We start from the raw sequence: 22,967 nt of genomic DNA on the forward strand, positions 1-22,967 counted from the left end.
TATATACTATTATTATTTAATGTTTAATATCATAGTTTCATAATAATAAATGAATAAATAATTGCATTATTCAATATGTATAAATAAAATTTAAAAAAACGGCAATCTGGAGCGAATAGTTCATTTAGAATTTCGAACTAGTTCGTTCGATCAATTCAATGATCTACCGCGTTGAACTAACTAGTTCGTGAACTTCCCAACTGTACTGACTAGGCGAATTAAATTCGCCTGATTGCTGGCATCAATGGTTTTACAGTGTTGCTAATGTGAAATTGGCAGAGTTGCAATTGTGACTAAAAAATTAAATTTTGCAAAAACTATTCTCCACTCTAGGTAAGCTATTATTGGTATTTTCGAAAGATACAAATTCTACGATATTTTACTATATAAAAACCCCAAATTTCTCAGATTGGTATTTTGAAAAATGTATGAGTCGAAAATGTGATTTTTATAAAGCCAATAGATTTTTATTAAAAGGTCGTAGGTATGGTACAGCTGAATTTAAGCGAAACACTAAGCCATTTTAACTAAAAACTAAGAAATAAACTAAACTAAACACAAGAAAATGACTTTGTGATACGATGGCAACACAGAATTTTTTCTTGAATTAAAAAAATTTCTAATTAATAGATTCTGATTTTTGGTGAGTTTCGCTTCAGTTATAATAGAAAGCACTTCGTCACTGTCGAAACACTTTTGCTTGAATTTTCTAAAGTTTACAACAAACATTATACAGGCCCATGGTGGAATAATAACAAGGTGTTGTCAGTAGCGACGTGTTTGTTGTAATTTTGACAAGATCGGCATGCTTATTTTCAGTGCTGCCGATCTTAATTTTTATACTACTATTCGTTGGGAAAGAGTATCTAAAATGTTCCATTTTAGTAATTCGTTTTATCGCGATTTTTAAAGAACTTGGTCTAAAATAAACATTGGGTCAAAGCAGAACAAACCCCGTGGGGGCTTCTATATATTTCAGGTGCAGCGCCATCCATTGGGTGCCTTTTCTGCAAAACCTTTGCTTGTCATGAAATGAATACGCATTATGAATTCCAATCAGATTTTATAAAAAATACAGATTTTCTAAATACCTAAACTCCAGAGGCTCCATTTATAGCAAAGGAATTTTTCATCATACAGGTAGTCACGCTGCGAATTTGAACGAAATCCGATAATAAATACGACTTTTATAAGTAACTCCACTCCAGCGCCACCAGCGTGTTTTCTAGTAGCCTATAATAGGACCTCCGACAATTTGACTGGGCTCTATTGAGTGATTTTTGAGTTTAGTCCGAAAAACGGAAATGGCTATCATTTTATGTATATAATCTTCCTTATCCGGAGTTTTGCCCATGGAAACCAAAAGCGAAAAGTGAACCGGTTCAGGGAAGATGCAACTCATTATAAGGCTGAATATGTTTAGAATGAAAAAAATCATCATGAAAGTAATAAACTTTTCGAATGTGTATTAACCATATATGTAATACTTCTATATTAGCAGTAAGCTAACTTCTCAATGTGTAAGCATTCCGAAATCAAAGCGAGACAGTCTAGTACCGTTTTTGTCTATGTATTGTGTACTTGAGTGCCGTTTTTGTATATGTGTTGTGTACATGTTTATTTATAAACGTATGTGTTCCTTTTCTTTCGTACGTGTTTATTGATATATCTGTACTGTAGTGTTTTCCGACAGTACTAGCTCTTACTGCCAATATAGGAGTATTACATATATGGTATTAACAAAATAGGTTCATAAATGCAACTTTTATAAATAACTCGCCTCCCGCGCCACCTAGCGGCTCCGTTTTCGGTAAACGTATTTTCCACTATGCTGAAACTATACCTGTTGAATTTGAAAGAAATCGGTTCATAAATACGACTTTTATAAATAACTCGACTCCCGCGCCCCCTAGCAGGTCTATTTTTGGTAAACGTTTTTGCCAATATGCTGGTAGCTTGCATTTTGAATTTAAAAGTAATCGGTTCATAAATACAATTTTTATAAATAACTCGACCCCAGCGCCACCTACCGAGTTTTCTGTGAGCCTATAATAAGACCATATATGCAAGGGCTAACCTCTGAAAATTTGACTGAAATCTATTCAGTTGTTTTTTAGTTAACTCCGAACAACGAAAACGTCTATTATTTTATATATATAGAAGAGAACTTTTGCTGCATTGTCATAATATTGAGCCAAATGGACTACTGATACGCTAGAATAGAGTGACTGCATGGTTAAATTAGGAATTTGCTTATATTATCGATATTTATGTGCTTTAATCTATTTAAAAAATCATTTACAGTCTTATAGGAAATTGCCTTATTTTACCGCCTTTACTTTTTTAAAGTTACAATATATGTCCAAGCTGTGTGGAGCTGCCGATATAAACATATATTCAGGCTTATAAGCCTGCAATTATAAATATTTCTACATTTAATTTGAAATAGTATGCACCAACGGATTAAAAGTAGTAAATAATGAATACCTTTTCTACTACTTTAAAATGCGTGACCGGAATAGACCTGCCGAAAAAGTGAGGTTAAGTAACTGACAACACCTTGTTATTATTCCACCATGATACAGGCCGTTCACTTGTTGATGCATGTTTTGGTAAAAATACAACTTATCACGTCCAACCAGTTCAAATGCTTGCTTTTCCCGTTTTCTTTCACCCATGAGCCTCTTTCCAAAACCGTCGAAGCCTTTTACATATATTTTTGGTACGCAAATCAATATCACGGGTATACACATTTTCTAAATCTGGCAATACTTCTAATAGATGTCCCAAAACTTTCTCATTTTTTTCCACTTCTGTACCACTCAGGAGATATCAGAACTCAAACACTTCATTCTTTGAAAAGGAGCAAATGGATTAATTACCTGTTAATAAAAAAACAAGTAATTAATTTTACTAAACAAGCTTTTATTAGTTGTTAAAAAAATAAACATTTATATTTACGGCACAATTTTTGTGGTGCTATTTCTTTCCATAGAAGTAATACACGTTATCAATATGAACCAAATTGGACCATAAATACGGGGTTTCAAATATCTCGACACCCGCGCCACCTAGTGGATTAGTTCATCTTTCGAATTGCATTGTCCTCGGGTTCTGAGCTAAGTTTGCAGTGTCAAGCCTCTACATATCTTATCGGGAAGTTTGTTAAATCTTGTAAAAAAAGCTTAAAAGCTGGTAAAAGATGTATTTAGGTTCGGCTAGTAGCGGGCGTGTATAAAATAACCGTGCAAAAACGTGCAGCTAAAATATATATTATTTTAATCTACAGGAAATGGTTCTTCATTAAAAAAAATTAAGAGTGGCACTGAGTGACAGGGTTTTTAAAAGTTTATGTAAAAAATAAAACAGGAATTAATTAAGGGCAAAATAAATATTGGTAATTATTGTTCTAAATAGGAGCACTTACCTTTGTCTTGAATTCCCATTACAGCGTTTCTTGAATAAATTCCACATTTTTCATAAAATAAATATAAAGTTAGAAGAATTATGTCACTCAAAACACAGTAGTAATCTAAACAATTTTTTATCGCAAAAAAAAAAGGCACTTTAATAAAGTACCATTAATATTGACTGATTGCCTGTCAATCAATCATAGGTTAGACAATATGCATATTTTTGAGTTCTGACCTCCGGCTGAACCACTGTGCAATAGAGCATCGATGCACTTGTTTTGACTTTTGTTCAAGGGCCAGTGTTTGTAATTTGTATAATGCATTCAAGCGTGGTTGTATCGTACTTCGCTAGCAGTTTCCAACGCGAAATTGTATTTAAATGAAAGTTTGAAACAGATATACTAAAAAAGTAAAAATTACCACTCGTGCTCATATACAGGGATGGGCGTAATCAGGAAAATGAATAATTGAAAAAAAATATATAAGAATAAGTTTTCATTCATCATTTCAACAATTTTGAATGACGAATAAATTTTTATTCTTCATTCAAGTAATTTCAAATAACTAATAAATTTGTATTCTTCATTCAAGTAATTTTAAATAACGACTAAATTTTTATTCATCGTTCAAGTAAATTAGAAAAATTATGAATAAAATTTAATTTTTTATTTGAATAATAATTCATTCAAAAACGCCCATCCCTGCTCATATACCCGTAGTTGCGTATGTAACGTATACGCCCCGTAACACCATACGCAATCATCTAACACGTTTACTCGCACGCCTTAATTAGAAGTCATATTTTTTAAAAGTGATTAAATATTGGCCTTTAAGATTTTTACACAGTATAACTTATGAACATACATATATATGTATTACTTTCTTCATATATATGGGCAATTCTCAATTAGTTCGAATTTTCGCATGACTCGACAGTTTTTATTCGGATGCATAATTTTCGCACCTTTATTAACAAAAATTAGGTTACATATGTTATGTAAGTCCAAAAAAATTACAACCGTACATATATTCAAACCAAATATGCATATACATAATTCATACATATATGTAATACTTCTATATTGGCAGTAAGCTAACTTCTTAATGTGTAAGCATTCCGAAATCAAAGCGAGATAGTCTTGTACCGTTTTTGTCAATGTATTGTGTACTTGAGTGCCGTTTTTGTATATGTGTTGTGTACATGTTTATTTATAAACGTATGTGTTCATTTTCTTTCGTACGTGTTTATTGATATATCTGTACTGTAATGTTTTCGGACCGTACTAGCTCTTACTGCGTTACATGTATGATATAATTCAGAAATAAAATTTGGAAATTTTCACAGATAAAAGTGTGACTCTCCTATCATTTTTTTATTTTTACGTTACCAAATTTTGTGCATTGATTGTTCCTGTTTGAGTTTATAATGAGCTACATATTAAGATTATTTGGAGAGCAGAATCGAATGCAACCCGTTTGAAGTATGTGTTTTAGGGTGGTCCAAAAATGCACGTGAAAAAGTAAAGTCGGAATTTTAATGCTCTCACCCCCTAAGATTGTTCTATACCGAAAAAATATGCCCGTTTTTTTTATTTTGAAATAAGAAAATATTTGGAGGTCGTTCAAAGCGCTCAAAGTTTTCCATGTATTTTATATAGGAAAAAAACAACTTTTCGTAAAAATGGTATAGAATTTTTTAAAATCAATATTATTCGATCGGAAAAGTCTGTTTCTCTTCAGGAGATTCCCAATAATAATACGCAATTATTTATTTAACCATTTTTTCATAGTAACGATATTTTATAGATCCGCCAAAACCTCCAGAAAATGCAATAGGGGATAAATAAAAAATCTTTAGTATTAAAAATGGTTAAATAAACAATTGCAGTGTGCTTTATTGTACAATATACTATTGAACTATGATCCTCTGGCACAACTTTTTATTTGTTCATTAAAAAGTTACAGAGCGATAAAGAAAACCAATATACATACAAATATATTACCCAAAGGTATTTTTGTTCAAGTCATCAGATCTGCACCGTTCGTTCGATTCTCGAAAATGAGATGTCAAATGAAAGAAGTTAGAAATTTTGGTCCAAATTTGCAGATTTTTTATAATTTTTGCACAAAGTCTGAAATTTGGAATTACATCGTGTTTGTTAATTAATCAGCTATACTTTCACAAAAAAGTAATACACATTAAATTAACTAATTAAAAATAGCCAAAACTTACTAAAATGTCCCATCACAGTTTTTATTTGGTTCACTGTATGTGTATCTCGGTAACTGATTTATTAATTTGAACTAAACTCAATACAATTATTGCAAAAAAAGCTATACGTTGAAAGCTTTCGAGATCGGACTAAAATTACGCCCACAATCCACTTCCAAAAAAAAAACGCGTAAAAATCGTAAAAATGTGTGGTGCGTTGCTTTAAAACCTTGCATCACGTGGAATCTCGTATTCTAGAAGCTGAAGGAATGTATACTAAAAATTTTAGACATGTGCTAACGATTTAAGAAAACAAAAAATTTTAACGAAAAAATTCGAAGTTTGTGAGAAATGCATTTCGATGGTGCCAATAAAAATTGTAAAAATGGAATTTTGGTTTCTGAAATCATATTCATCTTATTCATCTTTTACTCAATGTATTTTGTTTTTCATTTTGTGACACACTAGTTTTATTATATTAGATTCGTTCGTTTTGGCATCGTTTAATTTTAACATTTTGAAGTAAACTTCACAGATACATATGTTGTATTTGATGCCAACTTCCATTGCTCTGATATGAACATTCCAATTGAAGACTTCCCAAACTGATTGCAATAAATGAAAGAATTCTTTAGCGTTTTTTTTTCTGGTGAAAGAAGTGAGTGACACTAGAAAACAACTCGTGAGATTTGTTCATATACATATGAGCCAGACCAAAGATCAGTTCTATAGATTTTCCAAAATAAGAAAAAAAACCAACAAATGGTGTTCGCGCAGGAAGCACTTCGAAACAATTGGCCGCTCCTTTCTTCGCAATAATGGGTCATGTCTAAGAACTTGTTCAGTGCCCCGTTTATTTAATAACTTCCGTTTGTGTCAGCTTTAAATATTTCTTTATTTAATAAATGTTAACATATATATACATACATAAGCTTAGGATAAATTTATGAATACATCCAACAACACTTATGGATATTTGTCTTTTGTTTGTATGTAATTGTAAATACGAGTACATTCATATGTACTTACGTCTACATATTTATAAATATTTATCTGTATATATATATTATGTATGTGTATAAATTTTTAAAAAGAAATTACTAAATGAAATAAGATACAGTTTCGAAATAAAAAAAAAAAAACTTTTCTCAGATCAAGAAAATTAATTAGTTACAAAAGTGTAAATCAACAAATTTGTTTTAAGAATTTTAATTATTAACTTGATTTTGGTAAATACATACGCGTGTACAATGTACATATGTACGTACTTTATATATCGTCGTTTAAAATACAAAACCGCGTATATGAGGTTGCATAAATTATTTTATAGAGAGTAAAATGGTTCTCTCTTTTATTGGGGAATCGCATTGCTGGCTAGTACTATATTTCAGGACGAATGGATAAGGCTTGAGCCAAGAGCTTCGGTAAGCAAATCCAGGTTTTGGCAAAAAATGTCAGTTACGCGGTTTTGTACTTGAAATGACGATATGTATTTGTGTAAATTGCATTAAGCGCTTACGAACCTTAACAAGCACCACAGTTTTTGTGCTGTAGGTATACGGCCTCCCCAGACCATTTGGAAATATAAATTAGTACATATGTATATGCTATATTTAAATATGTATGTATATAAATATATCAGTATATAGTATGTATGTTTAGTTGCGTAAAACAAATAAATACACAAATATGTATCAGTAAACAGAAAATACTTAAGATAAGCACCGAAATTTTAAAATTGATTAAGCACCCAATTTTTCGACAAACATCTTTTTATAAAAATGTGCGTTTGATTGTGCATTTATTTTAACATATGTAAGTGCATATGTCCGCATATACATATGTATGTTTGCATCGTTGTCTTAGCACCTCGCGGTAATCTTGTCCGTATAAACGTAATGTGTTCTAACGTAAAAACGTAATAGCGTAGAAAGACAAAGTTAAGTAAGAACATAAAGTTGTAATTTTTTCACTATCTTCGAACGTTCCCCCCCTTCGTATGCAGTGTTACGTCAGCGTCTACTCATTTGCGCCCGTCAACAGAATGGTATCCTCCGGCAATGGTTTCCGTTTGTAGGAAGACTCAGTGACCAAGTACATAACTAAGGCGCCAAAAATCACGTACAACACTCCCAAGCTGTTGCCCATCACTCCGGCATTCGAGAACGAAGAGTAATCGGAACTGAAAAAAATATTGAAATATATTTTAATTTGAGTTTAGAGAACCATATAAGTAAATATATCCTATACATTAGTACATAAGGGTGGTCTAATGTTTTTTCCAGCTACCTCCAGAACTGAAGATTATCGAAAATAAGGATATCTCTAATACTTTTTTATATCGGTTATAACGATGGTTTCATCCATAAACAATTTATTAGTGATTTGAGTAGGCAAAATTATGCAAAACTTCCATCACGTAAATTTTCTAAGAAAATTGTTTTTCATTTTCCTTAATTTTACCGCGTATTACTAGCGTTAACCTTGAATTTCCACAAGTCTTTCTGATTTACTTAGTCTTTAGGAGTATATCTAATTAAAACTGTTGGGTTTTTAAAAAAACATTTAATTTAAGCTAGTAAATTTTTGTATTTTTTACGTGAAAATTTCAAAACTAATATGCAATTTAACTAGGTACTAGGTACTAAGCTACGAAAAAAATTGTTAAAAAATCTTTTTCCATATTTCTTAGTATTTCCGCGTATTATTGGCGTTAACTTCGTATTTCCAAAAGCCTTTCTGATTGCTTTTTAAGTAAAAGTTTAATTTTAGTTTAATTAATTGTTTGCTTTTCATGAAATTTGTTGAAAATTCTAAATTATGCATGTCACCAATAATTTTAAAACTATGTTCATATTACAGCATAAATTATTTAGTTCCGATCAGATTTAAGCATGTTTGTTTCAAATATTCATTTATTAAGCCGAAAATTTTAAATTTTTGTCATTACATTTTCATTGGAGTTGAACACAAGATCGTTTTTGAAATCCAATATATAAAAATCTCGTGTCACGGTGTTTGTGGTCGAACTCCTCCTAAACGGTCCGACCCATCTTTATAAAATTTTTTTGCGTATATATGGGAGGTATAAGAATCGGATGTAAAGTACATTCATACCGCTAGGTGCAGGGGGCGTGGCACCTTCCATACAAACCGAATTTTTCATACTGCATATCTCTGGAAGTGTTCATGGTAGAGTACTCGAACAAGGTATGGAGATATATGAAATCAATCCCATACTCTTAGAGAAAATTGGGGCTATTTTAAAAGTGGGCGTTGCGCCTTTCAAACACACTGAAACTATTACGTATCTTGGTATGCATATACACTTTTGCTAAGATATTTAAGACGGCAATGGAAATATGCCTTCTGACAACCACCAAACCGTAATATTAGAAGATAAATGCGTCACTGAAAATCATGAACGTGAACTGTTGGTGAAAATGTTGGACCAAACTGTTTCAATACAGAAATTTTGGGCGGGACAAAGTTCGCCGGGTCTGCTAGTTATTTAATAAATATCTTAAAATAAATCGAATATTTTAAATGACCTACACTGATTTTCTTGTTCAATACACACGAGGCAACCACTATGGCAACCTCAGTAGTGAGTGCTCTGTTCAAGAATGATAGAATACAAGATAGCGCTTATCTGAGAGGATTTTTGAGAATAATTTTTGTGTGACGTCACACTGCAGTTGCGACAGAGAAATGTCAAAACGCGAACAAAAATGCAAGAACAAGAGGAAGTTTGGCAAGAAAAACGTAAACAAGTTGCACAAGTATGACGTTATACAAACATCCATTCTGTCAAATACACTGAGCGTGGAATAACGGACCGAGATGGGCGCCACCTTTGTTCTCTACTTTGTGTGCTCTGTGAGGAAATGAACATGCGGAAGAAAATGGTACAATTATTACAGGTATTGTCTTCCCAGAAAGTTTTGCTTCACATCGCAATTCGTGCTACCTTATTTTCATTGTGACGCATTTCAATGTTGATTCTTTTACTTTTAGTTGGCTTTGCTTTTGGTTTTCTCTCAATTTAATTTTGAAATAAGTTTGAAATAAAGTGAAGAATAAAAGTTTTTGATTTGTTTACTAAGCAAATGTTTATTTTTCGGCTTTTTCAAATTAAATAAGTTCTCTGCAAGAAGGTTTAACAAAAAAAAAAACGTGGACATTTATGGTATAGAAATATCCCTTTGCCCTCACAGTACACCTTTTAGTGTGGGCAACAATGATATTTTTCAAATAAGACAGATCTGAATATGCGCTCTCTGGGAAGACAATACCTGTAATTATTGTACCATGGTTTTCTACAAAAACGCCTTTTCATCTCAATTGTTTTCAACGAAGTAAGCCAAAAAAATCAATGCACATGCTAAAATAAATGGCAGGTTTCTTTTCTTCATTTCGTTTTTGATTTTTGATCAATCATCTCATTTCTACTTAATTTATTGACAGATTTTACACGGGGAAATTAATTGATTTCAGCATGATTTCTTTTTAAATTACGAATGAGCCGTAAATTACGATAATGTGAACATGTTTTAATTTTCCGAAAATTCCTTAGATTTTGAAGGTTAAAGTATTTTTGCTGAAAATGCAATTTTTTTCTTAGTATTTAACAGTTAAAAAAATCTGGCAACACTGATGAATATGTATTTCTACACAATATACAAGAATGATAGAATACAAGATTGCGCCGATCGGAGAGGATTTTTGAGAATAACTTGTCTGTGACGTCACACTGGTGCAATTGCGAGAGAGAAATGCCAAAACGTGAGCAAGAATGGAAGAACAAGAAAAAATGTTGCAAGGAAAACGTAAACAAGTTGCACCAGTGTGACGTCATGCAAACAACGATTCTGTCAAATTCGTTAAGAGAGGAAAAGCGGTCCGAGATCGGCGCAACCTTTGTATTCTCTCAATCGTGCACAATATATGTACTCACATTGCAAATATAGCTTTCTCGGTGATGCCCATTAGAGCACTTGCTATGGCTAAAACGAATCCAAATAGGCCAAAGTAGATGTGCAGTGGCATATAAGCGACCTTAAGCGTCTGCCGCCAGCCTGGTGCTAAATAAGCTGTAAATCCTGCCACATATTGCAAACCGAAAACGATAACAGCACCGATTCCCAACCAGGAGTGCAGGGAATACATGTTTGGTATTGGTGGATCAACCAGATTGTGCGAATCGAAGACGGTTATCAGAGCAATGACGGTCAATACAAAGGCGATCAAATGAATGCTGGCGTGTGATATTTTCAGGGTCTTCTTGCTGACGTTGCGGAAGCCACGATATACCAAAATGGCTGAAAACAAGTAAACAATTTTAATGAGGATTATATTCAATAAATATTTGGATTACTTTTTCTACAAATATAAATATTTAAATGCTCTTACTTGCATATTATTTGCATTCAATAATTATAAGTAGATAACCTTAAAGTAATACATATGATACATACACTGAGAAAAACAGTAAGTGTGCCTGGGCCACACTGGAGACGTGAAACTTACGTTACATACATATCTATTTTGTCTCATAACCAATATACATGCTTTTGCTTAAGGTTATATTTTTTTTTCTTTTTTCTATCTAGATCCCTAACTCTATCCCTGTTCGTTCTAATTACATTTATGTAATTTTGTTTTCCTTCATTTTTATCTTTATACTATATGGATAGTAACATCCAATAAAATATCGAAAACAAAACCGATAAAAATACCGATAACAAAATCGATGAAAAATTCGATAAAAATTTCGATAGCAAAATCGAAAATAATATTGGTAGCAAAATCTATTAGAAACTCGATAAAAATATCGATAGAAATATCCATAACAAAACCGATAAAAATATTTATAAAAATATCCATAACAAAATCGATAAAAATATTTATAAAAATATCCATAACAAAATCGATAAAAATATCGATAAAAAATTTATAAATATCGATAACAAAATCGATAATAAAATCGATAACACTATCGATAACAAAATCGATAAATATCGACAACAGAATCGATAACAAAATCGATAAATAATCGATAAAAATGTCCATAACAAAATCGATAAAAATATCCATAACAAAATCGATAAATATCGATAACAAAATCGATAAATATCGATAAAAAACGATAAATATCGATAACAATATCGATAAATATCGATAACAAAATTGATAAATAGCGATAACAAAATCGATAAAAATATCGATAACAAAATCGATAAAAAATATCGCTAACAAAATTGTTAAACAACAATAACAATATCGATAAAAAGTCGATGAAAAAACCGATAAAAATATCGATTATTTTATGGATAAGTCCCGAGATTCCCGAAAATCTCTAGAATCCAAAAATAGTTCCCAGATTGAGTCTCTGTGTCTCTCTATATATCATTTCCTCATGAATTACCTTTATTTTAATCTTTCCTCCCCATCTTCTTTACTTTTATCGGTATCCCCATCCTCCTCTTTGTCTTTACTTTCATATTTATCATTTTCTTCATCTACATATTCTCCATCACCTTTGCCCTTATATAAGCAAAGTGTTTAAATTTTCCTTGGTCTTCATTTTTGCCTCTATCCTTACGCATCTTTGTTTTTATTTTTATTTTTAACTTTGCCTTTATCCTTTTCTTTATCTATGTACGTAGTGACCTTTACTTTCATTCTTGTATTGGTCTTTTTCTAAGTGTTATTCTTTAACCTTTTATTAGCAAATTTTTGTGAAATGAATACCATATGCATACACACAAGAAGCATTTGTTTCAGCCCCAACCATTTCCGTTGCACCATTTCCGTGTGCAATTTCCGTTGAATTTGCCAATTTACTCCCAACCAACCATCCGCCGCTAAAGAAGTTTCACTTCAAAAAAGTTCAGTTACGTCTACTAAATATGTTTCTATCAACACATGATTTAGTTATAGTAACTTTTTTGTTGATAGTTGTCAAATCATGTATTGAGAGAAATATATTTAACTGACTTTTCCGTATGTATGTATGTAAATATGTTATTTAGGGCGAGTAATTGGTAATTACAATGGTAATATAAATGGTAATGGTACCGGTTTTGATAATTGCAGTGGTAAAAGTAATTGTGACGGTTAAGGTCAGAGTATATTGGATTATGGTAATATTTAGAGAAGAGAGCAGGTCACCTACATACCAGGTTTAAGGACGAAATATTGTTTCAACCCACTGTTGGGTTGCAGGTCTTCTTTGTTCAGCGTATCTTTAAAAAGCCTTTGTGAGGTTCCTTGGCTAAATGTTACTTATGTAGGTCATGTGCTTCTAGATACAGTGATCCTAGAACGCGAAGTCTGGGCCAAGTAGGAGCTTCACAGTAGAAAAAAATGTGCTCTTTCTAACCGACTTCAAAAAAAAGTAGGAGGTTATTAATTCGTCGGAATATTTTTTTGTATGTATGTTACCGCATAAATTTGGACCACGTTAACCGATTTCTGTAATTCTTTTTTTTTTTAAGGAAAGGTTGTACCTCAGAGGTGGACCCATACTAATTTGGTTTAGATCTGATCATTGGATCATGAAGAAATTAACGGTGTTCTTAAATTTTTATATGAGAATTGAAGTCGGTTTTGTTTTTTGCTTAAAAATTACTTGTTTCCTGTTGCTTGTAATACCTGCCTAGTAAAGTGAAGTAGTGCTTCGCTTATATTTGTTGATACTTCCTCGGAGAAAGTTTAGTCTGTTTGCTCAATTTCGGCTGAGCTTTAAGTGATTTTAGAGGCACGAAATACAAAAACGCCATGGCGTGCCTTAAAGGACCTGAGTCTAGGTGAGCCCATTCGTAGACTGCTATCCAGCCTAATCGAACTCAACCCAACGTTCAGATAGTGAAATGAAACATTATGATTCCGTCTACTGGGATACTTTGCGAGGCTTCAGATAGGCAATATCTAAAATAAGACTTTAGTAACTTTAAAATATATACATAAATATATCAGAATGTAGGTAAATATTAAAAATGAAATTGATAGTATTATAAGATGCATTGCAGCCTTGTTGCTTTCTTGATGATATGCTGCTGATGCTCAACCAAACACCTACTGAAATTCTGCAGAAATTGCGCAGGAAAAATTTGTACATACATATATTGCATTCCATTTGTTAGTGATGAATAACGGATCGTAAAAATTTTGCTAATCGAACGCGTGATAGAGGCAGAGCTGCTGTAATTTTCGTGTAGGACGTGATGCTCTGTCATAAAAAGCAACACTGCCGCGTTTATAGAAGCTCGAATACACCCATACTCTGTACCCTTTTTGGGCTGAAGGCTGTTCACATTTTACGTTTGCTGCCACTCTATTTTCGAGCAACATCCAAAAGCCATGGCAAGCCTCCGAAAGTTAACATTTCAGCTCGTCATCTTAATTTGAATTTACACCAGTTCATTAACATAGCAAAATAAAATGATTTTCATTAAAACAAATTATGTGTAATTTATTTAGTTTGTGAACTACCATAACATTTTAATACCATTGCCATTAATATTACCAATATAAATTGTATTGATGTTGTTATTACTGTACATATGGCCAATGCTTAAAAGCATGTTTCAAATATTGTGCATGTGCGTTAGGGTGCTCCAAAAATACATACACCCTACGATTTTTCTAAATGGAAAAAATAATACTCGTATTTTTTCGTTAGAAACTGGTATTTAGAACAGCCTCAAAGCCCATATATTTTATATGGGAAAAAAACAATTTTTCGTAGAAATGACACAGAATTAAAAAAAAATCAATATTTTCTTCCAACAACAACGCCGAAATTATTTATTAAATCATTTTTTAATAATGACTATTATTTGTAGATTCCCAAAAACCCCAAAAAAAATGCAATGGGAGACCCGTAAAATATCGCTAGTATTAAATAAATTAAATTTAGATTAAATTAAATTAAAATTAAATTATTATTGCTAAAATAAACAATAGGGTGTTATTATTGGAAGTCTCCTGAAGAGAAACAGAGTTTTCCGATCGAAAATGTTGATTTTTAAAAATTCTATACCATTTCTATGAAAAAGTGTTTTTCAACTATATAAAATACATGAAATACTTCTAGATATCATTTTTTTTAACAAAAAAATAATCGTAGCGGGTGAGAGCTTTACATTTTAAACTTTTTTTGGACAATCCTAATGTACATGCATATTGATGTATGCATATGTATGTATGTACTTTGGAAATTTACTTACCCAGCCAGCCGATATGTATACGTAAGTTTTTCCGACAGTGTGGTCTCGTATCCGAAAAACGTTAGAAAAAAAATGTTTCTTAAAAGCATTAATTTTATTTTATTTGTTCAAAGTGAACATTAGAAAGCATTTATACATATTTGGCAGTGGCGGAGTGTGGGGAGGAGCGTGCTATTCTTTGTTAGATTTCAGGAGGTGCCGGGTTCGAATGCCGTCAGAAGCAATAAAAAGATTTGTTATTTTTGTTTTATTTTTTCCGAACAATGAAAAAGCATCTGTGAAGTGCAGAAGGCATGAGTATTGAATACAAAATTTAATTTAAAAAAGTTTCAGGAAAACAGCCATACACGTATCCGTTTTAAAACCTTTTATGGGACTTTTCTGTTAAAACGTTTTTGCCGCACACTTTAAAAGGAAAGCGGATCGTCAAAATATCTGCAAATGGAATCGGTAAACGGACAAAAATCAGCATTTCATCCACCTTTCTTTCTTTGTTTTTTTTCAGATTTTTTGCTGGCTGGGTACTTATCTGCAAGCGTGCACATAAATGTATGTATGCATTGGAAAACATAAGTACATATAATACATAATATGTACATATGTACGTTTTTGGTATCTGCTTAATAAAATATGGTTGGCCAGCATGTGTGTATTTGTAAAACTATTTATAATTACGCATGCTTTACTACTTACTTACTGCATAAGTTGGTTCATTACTTACAATTGCCATATAAGAATATTAGGCCGATTGTCATAAATAGCGGATGCCAGTTAAATTCAACTCTGGGAGTGGCACTGCCACTAAAGCCACCGAAATGTATGCCAACCCAACAACCAGCTAGAACGATCATTGTTATACCGCATAGCTGCGTCACCACGTACAACACCTTGAAATTGGTGAGGGTGGCGTCTTCATCCATTTTACCTATAATTGAAGAAATAAAATAATAATTATTAGTAATAAAGTTTATGAATGTAAATAAATGTGTGAAGTTATTCAAACGTATGTCAGATCAATATTTATTATTTGCAATGAGTATATACTAACAGTAATTATAGTACATATCATGTGTATACATACATTTGTATGTACATAGAAAAATTAGAGCATTTACGCATACCTAATACTCATAACTACACATACATACATATGTCACTACTCAAAATATGGAAAGTTTGAAAATTGTTTGATACCAAATGCATGCGTACGCTCAATATCATACATATTTACATACTATTAACAAATGTAACTGCATTCATAAACATATTTTCACCTGTTTACCACCTGTTAACACAACAAGTGCAATGCAAACAAATCGAAGCAGTGGCGTTGCAAATATTTGAGAAGGGGTACGTGGTAAAGATAAGCAACGACATTATATAAAAAAAACAAGTAATTTTTAAGCAAAAAACAAAACCGACTTCAAATCTCATATAAAAATTTAGGAGTACCGTTAATTTTTTCATGATCCAATAAGCAGATCTAAACCAGCTTAGTAGGGGACCACCTCTGAGACACTACCTTTCCGATGCAAAAATAATTTTCGAAATCGGTTGACGTGGTCCAAAGGTATGCGGTAACATGCATACACAAAAAAAAATAAATCCGACGAATTGATAACCTCCTCCTTTTTTTGAAGTCGGTTAATAACTACTTAAATCGATTTTTCTTTTCCTATTAAACATTTTTGTAAACATACATATGTATGTTAATTATTAGCGTGGGCCTAAAATCCGTTTTTTTTTAATTTTGATTGGTAATAGCAATAATATGGTTCATTGTGCTCTAAAAAAATATGTGTGCAAGATTAAAATTTTTGCTCAATATCTAAGGCTCGCCCAAGTCCATCAAAGTTCAGGCGCTAAAAAAAAAATTAGCTTACTTCGATTCTCTGTAAAAAAGGTCCATATACCAAATTAGGTGGGCTAATACTTTCGAATTTAATGAAAATTTTAGTAAAAAAAAATTAATTAATTAATTAATTAATTAATTTTTATTTTTTTAGCACATTGAACTTTGATGGACTTGGGCGAGCCCAAGACATTGACCAAACTTTTTTATCTTTCACACAGATTTTTTTAGGGCATAATGAGCCATATTTTTGCGATAACCAATCAAAATTCTAAAAAAGCGGATTTTCGGCCCACGCTATTAAACATGTTAAATGGGCTTGAACCAGTTAAATGAACAAAACGTGTTTATAAACAAGTTAAATCGCATGCAATTGCTGTTGGAAAATTAAACCAGTTAAATCATTTAACTCGTTTGAAAACCAGTTCAGCGCAGACTTGTATCAGAAAGCTTTCTGCTTCAGCCAATCAGAAAGAGCCAAAAGCTTTCATTTGACACGCCAACGTTCAAAAAATTTATTTTCTTAAAAATATTGAAAATTATCAAAAAATATCAAAATTGTATGCATGTCTGCCAAGGCGGTAATTAGTTATTTCCCATGAGGTCTCATCGTACGCAGAGATTAATAGTGCATATGAACTAACGATTTTGAAGTCTCTAAGTAATTCGTATGCGTTAATATCATGAAGCAGACCTTCGCACAAAACAAATTTGGACACAAAAACTTGATTTTGAATATTAGTATTTTTTTTTTGAATTTTCATTTGAAATCAAACAGCCGTCAAAGTTAACTCCAAATGTTCAATGTGGACGATTGTGTTTTACAAAAAGCTCTTTTTCATTTAACAAGTTAAAGGAGCCAATTTGAACGTAATATAAGTATAAAATGATTTAAATTTTTTTTTATTTTATATGGAAACTGACAGAAAATTAAAAATACATTTTTCTTTTAAATTGCTGGTGAAACCGGCTGTTAGTAGCTCAGATATGACAGATTAATTGAAAATTACTTCGTGAATAGGCCGTTTTTGATGAAAATTTTTGTGGAAAAAATTAACAGTTTACATTTTGGTAGAAGTTTTAGCAGCCATTAAACCTTAAAAACTTCCTGAAGCTCGATAAAAAATACTGAATATAATTGTTATAAGCCTATAAAATAACAATAACAAATAACTTTTTACTGCACAACTTTATGTCAGAACTGACTCCGTTTTCGTAATCTGAGTGTACCCAAAAACATAAATAGTGATGTTCCATACTCATTCCGATCAAAATGTACATATACGCACTTGGGCACAAGGGCATTATAACGGTTGTTTGTAACAGGCCAAAGTAGTCGAAATGGCTATATGTAGACATATACAAATATACCAAAATGCTCAGAATAAAGAGAGAAGTATCTGTCTTAGTATTCAGGTGGCCTTTTATACAAGGTAGGTTGATATTGAAAATGGGCGAAAAAAGCAAAATCTACGATATTTCCGTAAATATACAGTTATGAAATTTTGCGAAAATGAACGTGGCACCACCCACTCAGTTAAAATATTCAACGACAACCTTCAACCTGTAGGAAACTCAACTAACTATACATGAACTATAATTTGTAATCGACTACTCGGCGTACATATGTATGAACTACATACAAAGCTATCAACAGGTAACGGGGTCAATCTAGACTTCTCTTTAGGATAAATATCTAACTCAGCAATAACTGGGAGCCATCCAGGGAATGCAGCGTGGGCAGATAATTCTGTTCTGTCCTTCGCGACTGCGCACAGTGATATTTGATACCCATTTTGTGCCCATAATTTAAGAAATGAGTGCATTCACCTAAATTCAGGTTTACAGGGATTTTTGAGGTCGCTGAATTCGCATCTGAAGTCAAAATAACAAAAAACAAAACGGCCGATCCAATATGGCGCCAAAAATTAAAAGAAATTTGTTTGAATTTGAAAAAATATTTATTTAATTCAAGTAGTATTGAGTTATATTAGTTCTTAAATATAAATGCTGTTTGATATGTTTGTCAAGACCACAACTGTGCCAAGTTTGGGAGAAATCGGTGAAGCGGTTCGCAAGATATATATATGTAATCATAAGTGGGCGTGGCTACGCCCATTTTCCAAAAATTTATAATATTCTTATTTTTCGCCTAAAAATGATTATAAATGTCAATTTTGAGTGAATAAGCTTTGGTAGTTACTAAAATATCGCAGTTTTCGTATTTCTGAAAACTACCGTTATATGGGAGGTAGGCGTGGTTATCGTCCGATTCAGAAAAGAAACAAAATATTTATGTACAATACATATATTTACATATACATTATACATGTGTATGTATATTGGGACGATAATTTATAATAATAAATAATTCCTTCAATTGTCATACACTCGTTATAGTTAACAAAAAAAAAAAACATAACAAAATTAGTTCAACAGTTGATAGTTTTTATTCTTATCCCCTTACCAAGTAATATCAGTTTTGATACGAGGTCGTTAAATAAACTCTATATTCCACATTTAAGTCCTTATCTTAAAAATAAAACTACACAGCTCAACACGTATTCTATAACATTTTTAATCGAATAAATATGTTTATATGAACATACATACATATGTACGAACACTTACGCTATCTATACTACATATTTAGTAAACTACTTGTTAAGATTTTATAAACCGTATGAGTTGAGCTAAAGATTAATCTTTAAGAAAAACATTCATAATAAATAGTACTCTTTGAGATAATATTTGTTTACGACAAAAATACACTCAGGCCAATAACTATAGCACTTTTCTTTTGGACTCTTAAAGAATTAAATTACTGCCAATTACAAAGTACAAGGAATTGTAATTAGTAATAAACTCCTTCAGTCCATTGCGAAGGAATTTATTAATTTCACAGGGCAACACTGATTTTGGTGCGGCAAATGTTAAATCTGTTTTTGATAGACTTTTTTGAGCTGATTACGAATCCGTAATTATAAAGATTCCATCACGTTCAGATTTTGAGAAAATCGTGGTCAAAGTGTCAAAAAATCGGGTTTTTTTTTAATATTTGAGAAGCTCGAGCAAAGAGTAAAAATGTGGTAGAACCGTGGAAGTGACCATAAATTCAATGTGCAGGAATGGTATTTTCAAGGATAGTAGTCCAGGGTTCTAAGCCTAAGTGGAAGGTTCTATCACCTTTTTACTCTTTGCTAGAGCTTCTCAAATATTGCAAAAGCCCGATTTTTTGTCACTTTGACCTCGATTTTCTCAAAACCTGTACGTGTTGGATCCTTTGTACTTACGGATTCGTAATCATCACAAAAAAGTCTATCAAAAATAGCTTTAACATTTGTCGCACCAACATTTTTTTTCATTTTTGTTGGCCTGTGTTTTCAATTCCTTAGAAGTCATTTCAAAAGTATTTTTTTGTTTTTAAATTCCATTACAAGGCATTGCATATCGTATTCCTATTTATCAACTACTTACGTGCTAGTAATTTAATTTTTTTTCAATTCATTTTGAAATAAATTGAGAAAGTAATCTTTTTTTTCAATTCAGTTGAAAGGAATCCTTACTAATATTATAGATTCGAAAGTGAGTTTGTTTGTTTGTTACGCTTTCACGCTTTCATTTTGCCCAGCCCATTGCATTTGTAATGTGGAACGATTTTCCGTCATCCCTTGTCAAATTTGGTTTGGAGACAAACCAGTTACGGCGTTGTGTAATCTTCAGTGTCTTGCGATGACGGAAAATCGTTCCACATTACATCATACTCCTACCCTGGCGGAAACACCCACAACGAAAATAAGAATAATTTAATTTACCCAGATCTGACCGCTAATTTATATTTCAAAGGCAGTTACTCCAAATTGTTCTTTTACCTGCTGTCTAAAACCGTATTCACATGAAGAGATTTTATAGGAAATTTTATAGGGGATTAGTTGAATCAAAAGTTGGTTGCCTCCCAAATTCATTGGATGCGATTAGCTGGAAAACCGTTAACACCAGGCGATTGTTGCTTGCAACTAAAACTTGCCTGTAAAGTCTCCGCATGTAAACACCGTATAAGTACACAGCAAATACTAACATTTTACCCCATTTCCATAAGAAGGTACGGACAATCAATACAACTCGAGATGATGTCAAAAACAAAAGAGTACGCATAGCATCTAAGAACATAAGGTTGATTAATATACAACGAGAACGGTAAGACCGGATAGAGTCTGTAAATTTCAGCGAGCGAAAAGCAAAGCGTGGAAAACCCCTCTGAGTAGACTCTAACCTGTTAGTAATAATTACATGAAAAAATATCCAAATAAATACAGCGTCTCCCAGCCTGGACCGAATAAAAGACCAGTACAAAAATTTTAAGGTTTAAGGATCGGAAAACGAAGAATATTTACTACGAATAAATGCCAACATGGCAAAAGATTTAGAAATGAGTTGGTATGAAGCTAAGAGTGCTGTGCAGGAAAACTTTATGATATGACGAATAATGAAGAATAGAAAAAGTATTTAAAAATACAAAATACCATTATTGCTTAAAAAGTGTTTAAAATGCAAATACAAAATACTCTTCTGAAAATGTATTTAGGTATGAAATACAAATACGTATTTTGTATTTGTATTTGAAATATTTAACATCTCTGGATGTGTAATCCAATTTAGAAATACAGAATGAAAGCCTAAACCCGCAAGCTTAGCTATCGAAATTCGATGAGATACATACCCTCTCGAAATCCATATATTTAAATGGCATCAATTTGGTATCGCCTTTGGAAAGTTAGCAAAACAGAAAGTTTTTGTTACCGCTTTTGAGAATCGCCATAACAAAAGTCAGTTTCAAGTCAACCAGAAAAAGAGTACAACCTTTAAATAAGATAACACATCCTTATTGGTGGAAAGTTTCAAATAATAATGCCATTAAATACATTCTTGTTTGTCAAAATTAAATTTCTCGAGTTGAGAGAACTAGTAAAAATAAAATCGACACTAATATAAGTTGCAACGTTTTGGCACTATTTTCAATGAAATATCTGAAAAAAACCTGCTAATAACTTTCCCTATATTTATACGAAAGTAACTCCGTACTTGTCACACACTGTAGGCACTCGAACTAAATAACTGTTCCTATGCTATGTTGATCAATGTGTAGATACGACTACACTCTTGGATTGCTGTACGTAGTATGTATGAATATACATACCACTTAAATGCCTAATCTCAAACTGTACTTAATATCGTGACGAAATGAATATTCATTAAAACATTATCGATGGTTTTTCCAAATATTTATCAAAATTTATTTTATTTGTCATCGAATGTTAAGCAAGTCGTAATCACATACCGAATGTGTCATAACTTATGTAGATAAATATGACTAAATTTGGATAAATAAGAGCCTTATATAATTATAACATAACATACCATGACATAAGATAACATTAACAGTCTATACGACCTAAAGCAGTTTTCTAGGTTCATCAGAAGATGGAGACTTTTGAAAGTTTATAAATAAGTATGATAGCGACTTTTGGAAGAAGAGTTAACATGTTATGCTATTTTTTCAGAATATGAAAAGATTTTGCACTGTGTTGTTAGTATACATGAAACTACTTTAAATGCTGGTACGTAATCCACCAAAAACTAAAAATAGAAAAAAATTTACATAGCGCTCTTTGCAAGTGGACTACTCAATTGTTCTAAGGACACAATCGTTCTCGCCGAAGCCGATTAGATTATTGTCCAGTTTCATAGTCCTTCAAAGGATCTCCCGAAGTCTTTAAAATTAAAGGGTATGCAACTCAGTAAATTTGGGCACCCAGTTTCACTGAAAGCTGTTGACTCTCGAATACACTTTTCGGCATTCGTTTTCTTATATTTTTAAGTTATTTTACAAATGAAGAAAAAAGTAGGAAAAAAACTTGCGATGGATCGGGGTTTTTCATAGATCTTTGTCAAATAGTATTCAAACGTTACGCAATTTTTACCAAATTAAAGGTCAGACCTATACCTGCTAACAATGCGGCTCTCCTTATAACTATACATTGCACATTTCTGTAAGTAAAATCCAATTTTACGACTCATCGGCTGCGTTTCTTTATACATTCCGGATAATCCCATTTCACAGCCGGAATAAACAGAATGCGTTTGAAATATACGTCAACATATCATCAGGAACGTTCTAAAGAATAAATAAAAAAAAAAATTTTATTCCAAACGTTCAGAATTAATAAAGAAATGCAGCCATCGTGTTTCGTCCTCCG

At 32.1% G+C, this 22,967-nt stretch overlaps 1 protein-coding gene across 3 annotated transcripts in view; it reads right to left on the reverse strand.

The window, feature by feature from the left end:
- Positions 1-7,102: 7,102 nt before the first annotated feature.
- Positions 7,103-22,967, reverse strand: part of LOC118746049 (cytochrome b561-like) — a 49,990-nt gene continuing 34,125 nt past the window's right edge. For all 3 annotated transcript variants that reach the window (XM_036479780.1, XM_036479778.1, XM_036479777.1), the window contains exons 2-4: positions 15,580-15,783; positions 10,583-10,946; positions 7,103-7,807 (exon numbers count right to left, since the gene is read on the reverse strand). In XM_036479780.1, the coding sequence (XP_036335673.1) occupies positions 7,645-7,807; positions 10,583-10,946; positions 15,580-15,778 (726 nt within the window). In that variant the 5' untranslated portion in view covers positions 15,779-15,783 and the 3' untranslated portion in view covers positions 7,103-7,644. The remainder of the gene's footprint in view (positions 7,808-10,582; positions 10,947-15,579; positions 15,784-22,967) is intronic.

This window comes from Rhagoletis pomonella, unplaced genomic scaffold (genome assembly GCF_013731165.1).
Source record: "Rhagoletis pomonella isolate Grant_MI unplaced genomic scaffold, Rhpom_1.0 Rhpom_scaffold_00010, whole genome shotgun sequence".
NCBI classification, from domain to species: domain Eukaryota; kingdom Metazoa; phylum Arthropoda; class Insecta; order Diptera; family Tephritidae; genus Rhagoletis; species Rhagoletis pomonella.